The sequence below is a fragment of the Pelophylax lessonae genome, assembly GCF_965119305.1.
Source record: "Pelophylax lessonae genome assembly, chromosome: 7".
NCBI lineage: Eukaryota > Metazoa > Chordata > Amphibia > Anura > Ranidae > Pelophylax > Pelophylax lessonae.
The window spans coordinates 68,838,499-68,855,283 of NC_138774.1; the positions used below are offsets into that span (position 1 = coordinate 68,838,499).

A 16,785-nucleotide genomic window follows, 5' to 3' on the forward strand; every position below is an offset into this window, starting at 1 on the left:
GTATATGTGCTATGTATTTAACCACTTGGCCCCTGGAATGTTTTATCCCCTTTATGACCAGGGTATTTTTTGCTAATCAGCACTGTGCTATTTTACCTGGCAATTGCTCAGTCATGCAACACTGTACCCAAATTAAATTTTTACAATTGTTTTTTCATACAAATAGAGATTTCTTTTGGCGGTATTAATTACCCACTGGATTTTTTTATTTTTTGCTATATAAACAAAAAAATACCGAAAATGTTGGGAAAAAAACAAATTTTCTTATTTTCTGTTATTACATTTTGAAACAAATAATCTTTCCTCATAAAGTTAGGCCAAAATGAAGTCTACTACGTTTTCTATGGTAAAAAAACAACAAAAAAAAAACAAATCAATTTGTACTATTTAGTCTGTCTACAAACCATGGTATATATATATATATATATATATATATATATATATATATATATATATATTTGAAAAGCTCATTTCCTGAGGCCCAAAAATGGCAGGGCAGTACAAATGCCCCCAAATTACCAATTTTTTGAAAAGTAGACCATCCAAGGTGTTTAGTAAGAGGCATGGCAAGTTTTATGAAGTTGTAACTTTTTGTCACAAGTTTCTTGAAAATGAAGAAAATAAATAAAATCAATATTTTCTTTTTTTTCACATTTTTTTTTTAACATACTGGTGCGATACAATGTCATCATATGGCTGGTGTGGCAGTGATCAGAGACACTGACCGGTGACAGTGAGTAAATAATTTTTTTATTCAAACATCGATTAATTGGTTTCCCAAAACAGTAACATTCAAGGCATACTAATATTCAAGACATTCTGTGATTGATACTGTTAATTGTACTCTCAATTGAACTGTCAAGCCATCAAATGGTTGATGTCATAACTGATCAAATGTGAAGCACCCTTGCAACTAAAGATCAAATGAAGGCTACAATTGCTGCTTCCTTGGCCTAAGAGAATAGAAAAGCTTAGGTTAGGGATGAGTTCAATGTTACTTACGTTTAAACTTCTGCTGTCAGAGCATTTTGGGTGTTCAGCATGGCCAAACTTGATAGCTTCTTTTTTATATAAAGGACTTGTCAAACATTTGGGTTTTTTTATTTTCAGGAAACATATTTTTTTGAGCATGAGTACTATGTAACCTATACTCATTCACATAGTCGGAGAGATATCCGGGGGCCCCTGAATTATTAAAGAGAGCTTCCAGATTCCAATAAGCCTCCTGCCCACAGACCGCCCACTCCCACCTGCCAGGGTTGTGGGAAAGTAGTCCTTGTCCTCATCATCAACATAGGGACAAGGTACATTGCTGGGGGGAGGCAGGTAGGGTTCAGGAGCGGGGGGCTTCATGCCCCCCTCCAGTGGCGGCCCGTGCATAGGGGGCGCCAGGGCGCCGCCCCCCTACCCCTAAAAAAAAGAAAAAAAAAAAAAAAACAAAACGAACAAATAAAGTTGTATAAAAAAAAAAAATTGGGTTCGCCGGCCTGAACCCAAGGAACTGGTGGCTAGGGGGGGGGGGGGTGGGGTTATGTCCCAGAAGAGGCGCCGATTGGCTGCCTTCTGGGGGGTAGGGGGGTATCCTGGGCGCAAGTCTTTGCGGTTGGACACCCCCACTTTCTGATATCCTGGCTGTGATTGGTCCAGTCTACAGCCTGGACCAATCATCATCCAGGATATCGCTGACGTCGCAATGGGGGCGGTGCCGGTGCGTGCGTCAGTCACTCACCGTCACCGCTGCTCAGAGAAAAGGAGAGGCCGCCCGCCGGTTCCCGCCGCCGAGACGAGGGAGGAGGACCCGCCGCAGAAGAGGAGGAAGAAGCTGAGCCGCGCCGCCGCCAGGTAAGTTTGAACGGAGCAGGCCGCCCGCCGGTTCCCGCCGCCGAGACGAGGGAGAAGGACCCGCCGCAGAAGAGGAAGAAGCTGAGCCGCCCCGCCGCCAGGTAAGTTTGAACGGAGCACGCACGCTGGCACTCTGCATCGATTGGGGGACAATGCTGTGGCACTCTGCAATCATTGGGGTACAATGCTGACACTCTGCAATCATTGGGGTACAATGCTGTGGCGCTCTGCAATCATTGGGGGACAATGCTGGCACTCTGCAATCATTGGGGGACAATGCTGGCACTCTGCAATCATTGGGGGACAATGCTGGCACTCTGCAATCATTGGGGGACAAATCTGGCACTCTGCAATCATTGGGGGACAATGCTGTGGCGCTCTGCAATCATTGGGGGACAATGCTGGCACTCTGCAATCATTGGGGGACAATGCTGGCACTCTGCAATCATTGGGGGACAATGCTGGCACTCTGCAATCATTGGGGGACAAATCTGGCACTCTGCAATCATTGGGGGACAATGCTGTGGCACTCTGCAATCATTGGGGTACAATGCTGTGGCGCTCTGCAATCATTGGGGGACAATGCTGTGGCGCTCTGCAATCATTGGGGGACAATGCTGTGGCGCTCTGCAATCATTGGGGGACAATGCTGTGGCGCTCTGCAATCATTGGGGGACAATGCTGGCACTCTGCAAACATTGGGGGACAATGCTGGCGCTCTTCAATCATTGGGGGACAATGCTGGCACTCTGCAATCATTGGGGGACAAAGCTGTGGGGCTCTGCAATCATTGGGGGACAATGCTGTGGCGCTCTGCAATCATTGGGGGACAATGCTGTGGCGCTCTGCAATCATTGGGGACAATGCTGTGGCGCTCTGCAATCATTGGGGGACAATGCTGTGGCGCTCTGCAAACATTGGGGACAATGCTGTGGCGCTCTGCAATCATTGGGGGACAATGCTGTGGCGCTCTGCAATCATTGGGGGACAATGCTGTGGCGCTCTGCAATCATTGGGGGACAATGCTGTGGCGCTCTGCAGTGATTGGGGACAATGCTGTGGCGCTCTGCAGTGATTGGGGACAATGCTGTGGCGCTCTGCATTGAAAGGGGCTCGCACGCTGAACTCTGCATTGATGGGGGCACGGAACAGTTGCATTGAAGGGGGCACGCACGCTGAACTCTGCACAGTGTTTATTGCATTGAAGGGGGCACAGCACAGTTGCATTGAAGGGGGCATGCACGCTGAACTCTGCATTGTGGGGGCACAGCACAGTGTTCATTGCATTGAAGGGGGCACAGCACAGTTGCATTGAAGGGGGCATGCACGCTGAACTCTGCATTGTTGGGGCACAGTACAGAGTTCATTGCATTGAAGGGGGACAGTGTTTATTGCATTGAAGGGGGCACAGCACAGTGTTTATTGCATTGAAAGGGGCACAGCACATTGTTCATTGCATTGTGGGGGCACAGCACAGTGTCCATTGCATTGAAGGGGGCACAGCACAGTGTTTATTGCATTGAAGGGGGCACAGCACAGTGTTTATTACATTGAAGGGGGCACAGCACAGTGTTTATTGCATTGAAGGGGGCACAGCACAGTGTTTATTGCATTGAAGGGGGTACAGCACAGTGTTTATTGCATTGAAGGGGGCACAGCACAGTGTTTATTGCATTGAAGGGGGCATGCACGCTGAACTCTGCATTGTTGGGGCACAGCACAGTGTTCATTGCATTGAAGGGGGCATAGCACAGTGTTCATTGCATTGAAGGGGGCACAGAACAGTGTTTATTGCATTGAAGGGGGCACAGCACAGTGTTTATTGCATTGAAGGGGGCACAGCTCATTGTTCATTGCATTGAAGAGGGCACAGCACAGTTGCATTGAAGGGGTCATGCACGCTGAACTCTGCATTGTGGGGGCACAGCACAGTGTTTATTGCATTGAAGGGGGCATAGCACAGTGTTCATTGCATTGAAGGGGGCATAGCACAGTGTTCATTGCATTGAAGGGGGCACAGCACAATGTTCATTGCATTGAAGGGGGCACACACGCTGAACTCTGCATTGAAGGGGGCATGTACACTGGTCTCTGCATTGAAAGGGGGCATGTACGCTGGTCACTGCATTGAAAGGGGGCATATACCATCTCCTGTACCATGACCTGTGACATGCCTATACCATATCTGTGCCATGCCTATACCATCACCTGTGCCATGCCTGTACCATCACCTATGCCATGCCTATACCATCACCTGTGCCATGCCTGTACCATGACTTCAAAGTCACGCAATTTTTTACTGCGTTTTTTGACGCGAAGCAATACCTATTCCTGGCCAGTCAGAATGCATGGATTAAGGACCCGATATGGATTTTTAGAGGAATCTCACTTTTTTTGTTAATGACGCCCTTCCCCTCTTAAAATCTGCCCCAGACTAACGCCCCCCCCCCCCCCCCACCTACCACATGCTATTTTTGATACCCTTTGCCTATTAGCAAAGATAAACATCTTTAATTTGTCAAATTCACAGAACCCTGCTTAAACCAAACCCAGGGCGGTTTAGCTCATTCCTAGTTTAGTTCCACTTTGGTTGAAATTTCATTTTCACTGGACTCCAAAAAATAACAGTCACTTTTTGAAAATAAAAACCTTATCCGGATTAGTGATGAGCTTGGGTTCAGTCATACCTAGAAGTTAGCAGATATTTATGGGCCAATGAGCTATGGGTGGAAGTTTCCTCACTGCTGGTGATGAGCCGAACACCCCCCTGGTTCAGTTCGCAGCAGAACACCGCGAACGGGGGAAAAGTTTGTTAGAACATGCAAACTCCATTGAAGTCTATGGGACTCGAACATGAAAAATCAAAAGTGCTAATTTTAAAGGCTTAAATTCAAGTTATTGCACAAAAAAGTATATGGGAAACCTGGGTACTGCCCTGGGGGACATGTACCAATGCAATTTTTTTTTTTTTTTAAAAAAGGTTGTTTTTACAGGAGCAGTGATTTTAATGATGCTTAAAGTGAAACAATAAAAATGAAAAAATCCTTTAAATATTGTGCCTGGGAAGCCCCCTTAATGTGCCTGTAAAGTGGTGCATTTGTACGATGTATGTAGCCTGCTGCAGCAATACTGACATTTCTAAAGGAAAAAAATTTATTTAAACTTGCTCGCTGCTGTAATGTATTGTCGGCTTCCGGCAATACAGATAAAAAAACATGAAAATAACACCGATATTGAAAGAAAAAAAAAACGGCATGGGGTCCCCCCCGAAATCCATACCAGACCCTTATCTGAGCAAGCAGCCTGGCTGGCCAGGATAAGGGGGGGGGCGGCGAATACCCCCCTCCTGAACCACACCAGGCCGCTTGCCCTCAACATGGGGAGGGTGCTTTGGGGTGCTCTTCCCGACAACCCTGGGCTATGGTTGTGGGGGGTCTGCTGGTGGGGGGCTTATCAGAATCTGGAAACAAGGGGGCCCCCAGATCCTGCCCTCCCTATGTGAATGGATATTGGATACGTTGTACCCCTGCCCATTCACCATAAAAGTGTACAAAAAATAAAGACAAAAGCCAGTTTTTGACAAGTCCTTTATTAAAAAATAAAAAAAATTGTCCCCCCGATGTAAATCCATCGTCAATCACATCGCCCACCGCCGCACTCGAAAAATAGAAAAAAAAAAGACACTCCCGCCTCTTCACACGCCGCCCGCGTAATGAGATGCCGGAACTATGACAGCTCTTTTTTTTGGAAAGGGGCGGGGACACCATCCAGTGACACCGCCCCTTTTGACGTTACGTTAGTAATTTACTTACTGCACCAGCGCAGTGCATTATGGGGCGCTTGTGACGTCAGATTCCTATAAAAGAGTTGTCACAGCTCAAACAGCTCACTACGTGGGAGGCGTGTGAAGAGGCGGGAGCGTCTTTTTTTTTTCGGGTGCGGCGGCGAGCGATGTGATTGACGATGGATTTATATCGGGGACACCATTTTTTTTATTTTTTAATAAAAAACTGGCTTTTGTCTTTATTTTTTTTTTGTACACTTTTTTTTTCATTCACATTGGGGGGACAGGATCTGGGGGCCCCCTTGTTAAAAGGGGCTTCCAGATTCCGATAAGCCCCCCACCTGCAGGCCCCAACAACCACAGCCCAGGGATGTCCAGGAAAAGGCCCTTGTCCCCATCAACATGGGAACAAGCAGCCCCCTTCCTATGTTGAGCTAGTATGGTTCAGGAGGGGGGGAATTCACTCCTCCTTATCCTGGCCTGCAAGGCTGCTTGCTCGGATAAGGGTCTGGTATGGATTTTGGGGGGGACCCCACACAATTTTTTTTTTCAATTTTGGAATGGAATTACCCTTAAAATCTGTACCAGACCCAAAGATTTTGGATTTTGGGGGGAACCCCATGTCGTCTTTTTTTTTTTATTCTGTCATAGTGTTCCCCTTAACCACTTAGGCAGGAAGGGGTTAAAGTGTCCTGTATTTAGGTGGTTAAAGGGAACCCTATGACAGAAAATGGCCCGCCGCCGCACCCGGAAAATAGAAAAAAAAAAAAGACGCTCCTGCCTCTTCACATGCCTCCCACGTAATGAGCTGTTTAAACCGTGACAGCTCTTTTATAGTAATCTAGTATTCTGACGTCACAAACTCCCCATAATGCACTGTGCTGGTACAGTGAATAAATTACTGAAGTCACGTCAAAAGGGGCGGTGCCACTGGATGGTGCTCCCACTCCTTTCCTATAAAAGTGCTGTCAGCAGCTCATTACGTGGGAGGCGTGTGAAGAGGCAGGAGTGTCTTTTTTTTCCCTATTTTTTGGGTGCGGTGGGGGGCAACGTGATTGATGATGGATTTACATCGGGGGGACACTATTTTTTTATTTTTATTTTTGAATAAAGGACTTGTCAAAAATGGCTTTTGCCTTTATTTTTTTTGTACACTTTTTTGGTGAATGGGTAGGGGTACAATGTACGCGATACACATTCACATAGAGGGGGCCGGGATCTGGGGGCCCCCTTGTTAAAAGGGGGCTTCCAAATTCCGATAAGCCCCCCACCCGCAGACCCCGACAACCACAGCCCAGGGTTGTCCAGGGACATGCCCTTGTCCCCATTAAGATGGGGACAAGGTGCTTTGGGGGGCACCCAAAAGCACCTTCCCTATGTTGAGGGCAAGTGGCCTGGTATGGTTCAGGAAGGGGGTGCTTGCTCGGATAAGAGTCTGGTATGGATTTTGGTGGGTGAACCCCCACTGTTTTTTTTTTTTCAATTTTGACATGGAGTTCCCCTTAAAATCTGTACCAGACCCAAAGGGCCTGGTATGGATTCTGGGGGGGACCCCACGCCTTTTTTTCTTTTTCTTTTTTAATTCTGTCATTGGGTTCCCCTTAACCACTTAAATACAGGGCACTTTCACCCCTTCCTGCCTAGACTAATTTTCATACAATATACTTCAGTGGCCTTACTACAATCACAGCACTAAACTGACTGCACTACACTGTGTAACATAAGAATCAGCCCTACACTACACTACACTGCTTGATATACCTGTATATCCTGCAATAACTAATAAATATACAGTATATACTCAACTATCTGATATATCCTGCAATAGCTGAAAAAATATATATATATATACTACACTGGCTGATATATTACTAGATACAACACACAATCAACTAACTATCTGCCTAATCTCACTCCTACCCCGCCTAACACACTCTACACTGCTGCTGTGTAAGCAGCAGCTTTATATAGTGTGGGGTGTGGACCCCTGCCTTTGTGGCACCCTGCCTTTGGCCAATCACAGACATTGTGCTGTGATTGGCCAAAGCATACAGGTCATGTGCATGCTTTGGCCAATCATTAGACAATCAGTAATTTATTCACTGCACCAGCGCAGTGCATTATGGGGCGCTCATCGGTGGTCGAACTTCCCGCCGAGTGCCCCATTTGTTCGTGTGTTCAGCGAACACACGAACGTCCAATGTTCGAGTTGAACTTATGTTCAACTCGAAGCCCATCTTTACTCACCGCACAGCTGATATACAAAAATGGACAGGGATGATTGTAACATCATTGAATTAAAATGGTCATATGGCAATATTAGGTCAATGATGTCACAAGCATCTCCGCTCTTTTGTATACATGTAGCTGGAGGGTAGGGAATCTCCCGGCCACAGCTCATTGGCCCATAACAGCTAATTATGGAGTTTGGGGATGAATACAAGCTCATCCCTAATCCTTGTGTGTAAGCTTTGTGTAATAAGCTAATGTTCTTAAATTAAAAATTGATTGCATATTTAAAAATTATTAGCTATACCTGTAAGTAACTAAAACATAATACCTGCAGAAAATGGCATGAAGGCATCACTCTTCTTAAAAGTTCCATTCTCATTAAGGAAATGTCCAGGGTCAAATTTTTCAGGGTTTTTGAATTGTTTGGGATCCTTCAAGACAGAAGTTAAGACTGGAAAGACCAAAGTTCCCTAAAATGTTTTAAAAAGTTAATTAGTTAACTGGAAACAGATATAGGCAAACATTAAGGAAGCCTTAAAATGAAGGGAGTGTTAGAAGACCTGGAAGGAATGTAGACTATAGTTTAGGATATGACATTTTTTAGTTAACAGAAGAAAATAAGTTACCTTAAAGTTCAACTCTGGGTTCAACAGGAAAAATAAATTGCAGGGGGGCCCCTCCACACTGCAAGGGTTATTTGCTTGTAAAGTCTGGGGGGGTTGCAGAATAGGCAATGTTATTTATGTGGTGGCCAGTTCTAGTGCTGTCTTCCTCTCCCCTAAAGCTCTGGTTGGTGGATGGAACCTCTGTTATTACATACAATGCAAGGTTATTAAATCTGCATTGTACATAGCGGGGTGCAAGCATGCAACTGTGGGTGGTAGCAGCTTAGAAAGGAGGCTGTGATGAATTGGTTGCAAGGAATGAGGGGACTTGCTAAAGCAGGAAGTGGGTAGGTAAAATATACAGCCTCTTCTGCAACCCTAGACTTAATGAGTATCTATAAAGTGTGGGAGAACCCACTGCAAGAATACAGAATACAAAGCTTCCTTTGAATGGCTGTTGTTCTGGGTGTGAGAGACAGGAAGTCTCTGTCTCACCACCGGTACCTATCACTGTGTACTGTATGTAGCTGAAGCTATGTACAGTACATACAGTGCTTAGAGCCAGTGCAGTACTTAGTGAAGGAATACTTTGTTTAGACCAACTTGGTCCAAACAAACTATTTAAAGTCACAGGAAACCTGGAGATCAGCTTTAAAGGCTAAGTTCACCTTTTCCAGAAAGCAGCATATAAAGTCAAAGGGCCCCAGTAGAAAAACTGTGCAACTTTGTAGAACCTTCATTAGGTTAATTGTCATACCTGTAGGCCCATTAGGCTTCCCTGGAAGCTTGTTCAAAATCACCCAGTTAGCAATCCCCAACCAAGGGTTTTTGTGTGCTAGCAGCAAGGCAGGACATGGAGATTGCTCACTGGGAGTTTTCGGCTACATGTATGACAATCGTGACAGAACCGACCCATAGCGTACTTGTGTGCTTCCCTCTATATACCGCTTCCTCTAGTCTTGAACATAGATATCATCACCGCTGTATACAAGACTAGTCGAGAATAGCTTGTATAAAATCTGGAACTGCTTATTGAACAAACTCACATCATAGAATATATACCACACACAGGAGGACATCCCCTCCTGATCAGATTACCCAAACAATACAAACTGCAGCTAATTAACTAGCCATCTGGAGAGAAACAATAGGTGAATAGAGATGTCGCGAACATAAAATTTTCCGTTCGCGACCGCGAACTTCCGCAAATGTTCGCGAACGGGCGAACAGGGCGAACTGCCATAGACTTCAATAGGCAGGCAAATTTTAAAACCCACAGGGACTCTTTCTGGCCACAATAGTGATGGAAAAGTTGTTTCAAGGGGACTAACACCTGGACTGTGGCATAAATCACCTAACATTCCTAAATTGTTTGGAATAACGTGCTTTAAAACATCCAGTGTGTGTATACGATCAGGTATGATGTTGTATCGATCAGGTAGTGTAAGGGTTACGCCCGCTTCACAGTGACAGACCAAACTCTGACAGACCAAACTCCCTGTTTAACGCACCACAAACAACCGCAAACAGTCCATTTGCACAACCGCAAACTCCCCATTTGTACAAGGTTGGACACCAAGCTAGCCATGTCCCGTTCCTTGTCCTCACTGACGTCATTGAAGGTCTCTTCCTCCAACCAGCCACGTACAACACCAAGGGTCCCCGAAAGGTGACAACAAGCCCCCTGGGACGCCTGCTGTGGTTGGTCTTCCACCTCCTCAAAGCCACCTTCCTCCTCTGACTCCTCTTCTTCAGACTCCTCTCTCTGCGTTGCCACAGGTCCAGCAATCGACGACGACAAGGCTGCTTCTGGTGGTGATGGTGACCACAACTCTTCCTCTTCATGCTCATCTACGGCCTGATCCAGCACTCTTCGCAGGGCACGCTCCAGAAAAAACGCATATGGGATGAGGTCGATGATGTTGCCTTGGGTTTGACTGACCAGGTTTGTCACCTCCGCAAAAGGACGCATGAGCCTACAGCCATTGTGCATGAGCGTTCAGTAACGCGGCCAAAAAATACCCAGCTCCGCAGAGGCTGTCCTCTTTTTTTTAAATTAAAAAAATCTGTTCTTACCAGTTTCATCTCTGTTTTGTCCCCTATCAGTGGCCGGTGTATGGAATAGATTTAGGAACCGGGAGATGGAAAAAGATGGTTGGTCGGTCCTCTTACTTCCAATTTGGGGCACTGCGCGTGTGCCGTGCAATGTACTGTACCATCCTATATGAGTGGTGTGTTAAGTAGTACTATTCTTATCAGTTTTATCCCTGTTACGTCCCCTATCAGGGGATGTGTATTGAATAGATTTTAGGAACCGGGAGATGGAAAAAGATGGTTGGTCGGTCCTCTTACTTCTAATTTGGGGCACGGCGCGTGCGCCGTGCAATGTACTGTGCCACCCTATATGAGTGGTGGGCAGTGGGCACAGTACAGTCTGTGGGCCTGACACTCACTGGCAGGCAACTGCAATTATATTACAGAGGAAAAATTAAATTAATTTTTTATCTGCAAGGTGCTGTGCCACCCTATATGAGTGGTGGGCAGTGGACACAGTACAGTCTGTGGGCCTGACACTCACTGGCAGGCAACTGCAATTATATTACAGAGAAAAAATGTAATGATTTTTTTATCTGCAAGGTGCTGTGTCACCCTATATGAGTGGTGGGCAGTGGGCACAGTACAGTCTGTGGGCCTGACACTCACTGGCAGGCAACTGCAATTATATTACAGAGGAAAAATAAAATGATGTTTTTTATCTGCAAGGTGTTGTGCCACCCTATATGAGTGGTGGGCAGTGGGCACAGTACAGTCTGTGGGCCTGACACTCACTGGCAGGCAACTGTAATTATATTACAGAGGGAAAAATAATTTAATTTTTTATCTGCAAAGTACTGTGCCACCCGATATGAGTGGTGTGCACACAGTACAGTGTATGGGCCTGTGGCCTCTCACACACCGGTAGGCAACTGCAATATATATATATATATATATATATATATATTGTGACAGGAAGTCAGGTAAATCTGGGAATGTAGTCACTGAGAGGAGACACATTCCCACCTGCTTTGAAAAGTTCACTGATACTATAGGGTGTTGGCTGCAAAAAGAGCCAGCAGGAAGTTGAAAACCATTCAGCTGTTCAGAATGAGGAGATCAAGGCCTCTATAATTTGTCCAGAGAAAATCTATTGAGTGCTGCCTCCTGTCGCCGTGTAGGCTGGGAGAGGAGGACAGACATACGTGTACCTCCCGACGCCGTGTGGGCATGGGAGAAGGACTGCTGCCGCCTGTCGCCGTGTGGGCTGGGAGAGGGGGACAGTCGGATGTGTGCCTCCCGACAAGCTGGTGAGCATGGGAGAAGACCCCCTACAGCGATGTGAAGCTAAGGAGGGTAACCACGAGTGAAGACGTCTCAAAGGTGAGAAGACAAAGTGTTCCATGTGAAGAGTGTGAAGAGTAAAGGGACCTGTTAAATGAACTGTGTTCAATGTGAAGAATCTGAAGAGTAAAGGATCCTGTTATAAATGAACATGTGTTGATGTGAAAGAAACAAAGGGACATGTTCAATGGACAATGTTTGTGCTGTGTGAAAAGCAAACAAATGGACATTTGAGTGTCTGCTGTAGGATCAGCAGTGTCGGCCCAACAGTAGGTTGGAAAGACTTCTTAGGTAGGTTCCAGCTGTGAGAAGGTAGCCGCCCACAGAGGCAAGGATTTATTTTGTCTTTTATTTTATTTTGGCTGTTTTGATGCTTGCAATTGTGTTAAGTAAATTGCATGAATAAATCAGTCTTGTTTTTCAACCTCTAATCGGCTATCTCTGTGAAAACGCACCCCCAAAGGGGTCACCCATACGCCTACCACCGAGCTAATCCCTCACATATGGTGGAGGTATGCAGTGGGCATAAGCAGAGATCCCTGCAAGGAAGTGCAAATGTTTGATGAACTTTATCTGGTGCATGAGATTGCACAATCTATGTGTGCAGGAGAGAAGATCCTGACAGAAAAAAAAAAGTGTTTTAAAGAGACAGCGGTCTCAAAATTATTTGATGAACTTTGTTGTGTCTGGTGCAAGTGACTGCACAAACTGTGTGTGCAGGAAAAGAGATCTTGCAAGAGAGAGAAAAACTACATGTGTTAAAGAGACAGTGGTCTGAAAATTTTTTGCTGGACTGTGAAAAATTTGTGGAGTTATTGAAGATGGGGCGATCCAAACGCCTGAAAAATGCAAAGATAGATGAAATGAGAGACCGGATTCTATGGATGGAGGGGATGTTGCCGTCTGAACCAGCCCCATCCATGCCTAAAGAGAGTCTACTGAAGAGGAAGGTTGTTGTCCCTAGCAACACTGATGAAACTGCTATGGAGACGCAGTGTGCTCAGATGAAAAGTAAACCCAAAATGGGGGAGATGCTGAAACAACGGAGCTTTGCAGCTCAACAAAAGGCTCATCAAGAGAGCATGGCAGGCTGGAAACAGAGACGCCAGCAGCCAATGGAGGCCATCGGTTTGGAGGAAACAGAGTATGTGTGCAGGGCTGAGTTGGATGCCTTGCAACGGAAAATGGAAGAAAAGGAACAAGCCTTGGAATTGCTTAAAATGGAGCATAGAAACTTGCAGGAAATGAATGAACTACTCAAGTCTCATGTGTTACAGTGGGAAGAATCCACTGCTCTTCTTTTGGTCGAGTTGCAAAAATGTCAAGACACTATAAAGGAGAAAGATACCATCCTCATGGAAAAGGAAATTGAAATTCAGACTTTGCAGAAGCAAAGTATGTGTGAAATGTTGGAGTTGCGTAATCAGCTGGAAAAAAGTCTTCAGTGTTTGGAAGTTACAAAAATAGACCTGCAGGAGTCGCAGGAACAGAATGTTGCTCTGAAAGCGACATTGTCTCTCAGCGACAACGAGAAAAGTGAAAGAGAGGCTAAATTACTGAGTACTGTGTATGAGCTCACCACTTTGAGCAATGTGGTAGATGAATTACGTGCAGACTGTGAAAGTTGGAAAGGTGAAGCCCAACGTTTCCAGCAGCAGTTAAAGGAGAAAGAAGCCTGTGTGGCAGAATTACAGTCTCATTCCCAGAAACTAGCCAATGAGGTGAAGGCTCTTATGCAGGGAAAAGGAGATTGTGAACATAAGAGGGAAAAAGTAGAGGCACAGCTTCTGGAATCGCAAGTCAAGGTGTCAGAAGGTGACCGATTGTGTGCTAAGCTGTCAGAGAAGGCAAACCGACTGCAGGTTGAGTTGGACAATGTTACAAATCAGCTTTCTCAAGCAGACAGAAAATCTAGAGAAATTGCGGAAGATTTTTCTATCTTGGAATCGCAGCTGCAAGACACGCAGGAACTCTTACAGGAAGAGAGGTGTCAAAGGCTGAGTTTTAGCACAAAGCTCAAACAAATGGAAGATGAGAAAAATGGCTTCCTGGAACAATTAAAAGAGGAGGCGGAAGCAAAGAAAAACCTATCAGAGCAAGTCGCAACATTGCAAGCTCAGATAGCGGATATGAAAAAACGCATGGAAGAAAGCGTTGGTTCATTACAGTGTGTTGAAGATGTGAAAAAGAAGTTTGATCAGATGCTTGGTGAAGAGAAGACTGTGTCTGCAAAATATGCAGAAGAACGCGCACGTGCAGAAACGGAGGTGCGTGATAACGAGAGCAAAGCCCTGTTCTTGGCTCGCTCTTTGGAGGAAGCTCTAGAGTGTAAGGCTGAACTAGAAAGTGTTAACAAACAGCTGCGTACAGAAATGGAAGAATTGGTCAGCTCCAAGGATGATGTTGTGAAAAGCGTTCAGGAGCTAGAAAAGTCTAAGCGAGCCTTAGAACAGCAAGTAGAAGAGATGAATATTCCGTTGCAGGAACTGGAAGAGGAATTCCAGGCAACAGAGGATCTGTCCCAAAGAGGGGATAGTGTGCCTGATGCAGTTTTTAAAAGGATCAGTGTTTTGGGGTCTGTCCTGAGTGAGCCTCAGAAATGTGATGACACGTGGCTTGAATCACCCCTTTGGAATAAACCGTTCCTTCAAAAACTTCAAGCATTGGAAAATGTATCATTAGAGCTTCAGCAAACAAAAGAGTTGTGTAAGAAATGTGATGATTTCTCAGTTCAGGCTGAAAACCTAGTGGAGAAAACTAAAGCGGAGAAAACTAAAGCAAGTGATATAAATCTGGGAGAAAAAAGCAAACGCCACCTAGTGGAGAAAACTAAGGCTGTTGGTGAAAACGTGAAGCAAATGAATAAGTGCCTTTCAGGGAGTGTTTCCAAAATGGAACTGGTGAAAGACGGGTGGCAGAAGTTTGATCGTGATCTTGAGATACATTCCATGTGGAATTCAGATAGAGAAAAGGAACTAGGTGACCTTGAGCGGTCAAATAGTTCAGCAGAAAGTGCATTGAAGAAACCTGTAAAAGAATGTGTTGCAGTTCCATGCTTCTTCACTGATGCAGAGAGGAGGTCTATAATGGATACCACCCAGATCGCTGGGTTCAACTGTGTTGTTGCCTTTAACCCCTATGTTGGTGGAAGGAAAGTTGATGATGTTCTGGTTGGCTACTTCTGTGAAGAGTTTGGCAAGAAATATAAACTGAATATCAAATCAAATAGTAGGCCTTTACTGCGACTCGCTCAGGAGGGCGAAAAGTTTAAGAAGTTGATGAGTGCAAATGCTTCAGATCTGCCTATGAATATGAAATGTTTGAATGATATTGATATCTCTGGGAAAAGGAACAGGGGTCACTTTGAAGAAATGTGTGACAGCCTGTTGTCTCAATTGGAAAATCCTCTGCACAGCATCTTAGAGCAAGCAAAGCTCAAGAAGGAAGATCATTCCCTTTTACAACAAAAAGTCAATGATTGTGTACAGCTGTATGGAGAGGCAACTCAAGTCACAGAGGGATGTCAAGAGTCCCTACTTGGAACAAAGCTTAGTGAAGCAAAGGTTCTCAAAGTTTTGTGGAAAACATTTATGGATTGCAGAGAGAGGCGTCTTAAGAATGTTGAAGACCTTAAGACTAGCCCAATTGAGTTGCCTATGGATCACGGTCCTCCATGGTGGATTGGACAGACGGTTATGAGGGACAAGCTGTCTGACATTTATGAGAAAGCTGTCCATGAAGATGACAGAAACGAGAAGGAGCAAAATTATGCCAAAAATGCAGTTGAAGAATGTGTATATGAGATGAGAGACAAACTGTGTGGCATTTATGAGAAATCTGTCAGTGAAGATGACAGAAACAGTTTCATCCGGAAGCTTGAGGATAATAGGAGGCTTATCAGTGAGTCAGCAGTGCCTGACACATGCGTGCCTGGAAATATGTGTCCCAACCCTAGGGTTGAAACAAGAGGGGGGGTATGTGACAGGAAGTCAGGTAAATCTGGGAATGTAGTCACTGAGAGGAGACACATTCCCACCTGCTTTGAAAAGTTCACTGATACTATAGGGTGTTGGCTGCAAAAAGAGCCAGCAGGAAGTTGAAAACCATTCAGCTGTTCAGAATGAGGAGATCAAGGCCTCTATAATTTGTCCAGAGAAAATCTATTGAGTGCTGCCTCCTGTCGCCGTGTAGGCTGGGAGAGGAGGACAGACATACGTGTACCTCCCGACGCCGTGTGGGCATGGGAGAAGGACTGCTGCCGCCTGTCGCCGTGTGGGCTGGGAGAGGGGGACAGTCGGATGTGTGCCTCCCGACAAGCTGGTGAGCATGGGAGAAGACCCCCTACAGCGATGTGAAGCTAAGGAGGGTAACCACGAGTGAAGACGTCTCAAAGGTGAGAAGACAAAGTGTTCCATGTGAAGAGTGTGAAGAGTAAAGGGACCTGTTAAATGAACTGTGTTCAATGTGAAGAATCTGAAGAGTAAAGGATCCTGTTATAAATGAACATGTGTTGATGTGAAAGAAACAAAGGGACATGTTCAATGGACAATGTTTGTGCTGTGTGAAAAGCAAACAAATGGACATTTGAGTGTCTGCTGTAGGATCAGCAGTGTCGGCCCAACAGTAGGTTGGAAAGACTTCTTAGGTAGGTTCCAGCTGTGAGAAGGTAGCCGCCCACAGAGGCAAGGATTTATTTTGTCTTTTATTTTATTTTGGCTGTTTTGATGCTTGCAATTGTGTTAAGTAAATTGCATGAATAAATCAGTCTTGTTTTTCAACCTCTAATCGGCTATCTCTGTGAAAACGCACCCCCAAAGGGGTCACCCATACGCCTACCACCGAGCTAATCCCTCACAATATATATATATATATATATATATATATATATATATATTTATACAGTATGTAAAAAATAAAAGCAGACTGATGTACCAGCCCTAAAAA

At 45.2% G+C, this 16,785-nt stretch overlaps 1 protein-coding gene across 1 annotated transcript in view; it reads right to left on the reverse strand.

Annotated features, from left to right (window-relative positions):
• The window catches only part of LOC309559465 (cytochrome P450 2G1-like), an 86,900-nt gene that overhangs the window by 12,535 nt on the left and 57,580 nt on the right, over positions 1–16,785 (reverse strand). Inside the window, exon 8 of the mRNA XM_082262737.1 lies at positions 8,187–8,328. Coding sequence (XP_082118863.1) covers positions 8,187–8,328 — 142 coding nt within the window. The remainder of the gene's footprint in view (positions 1–8,186; positions 8,329–16,785) is intronic.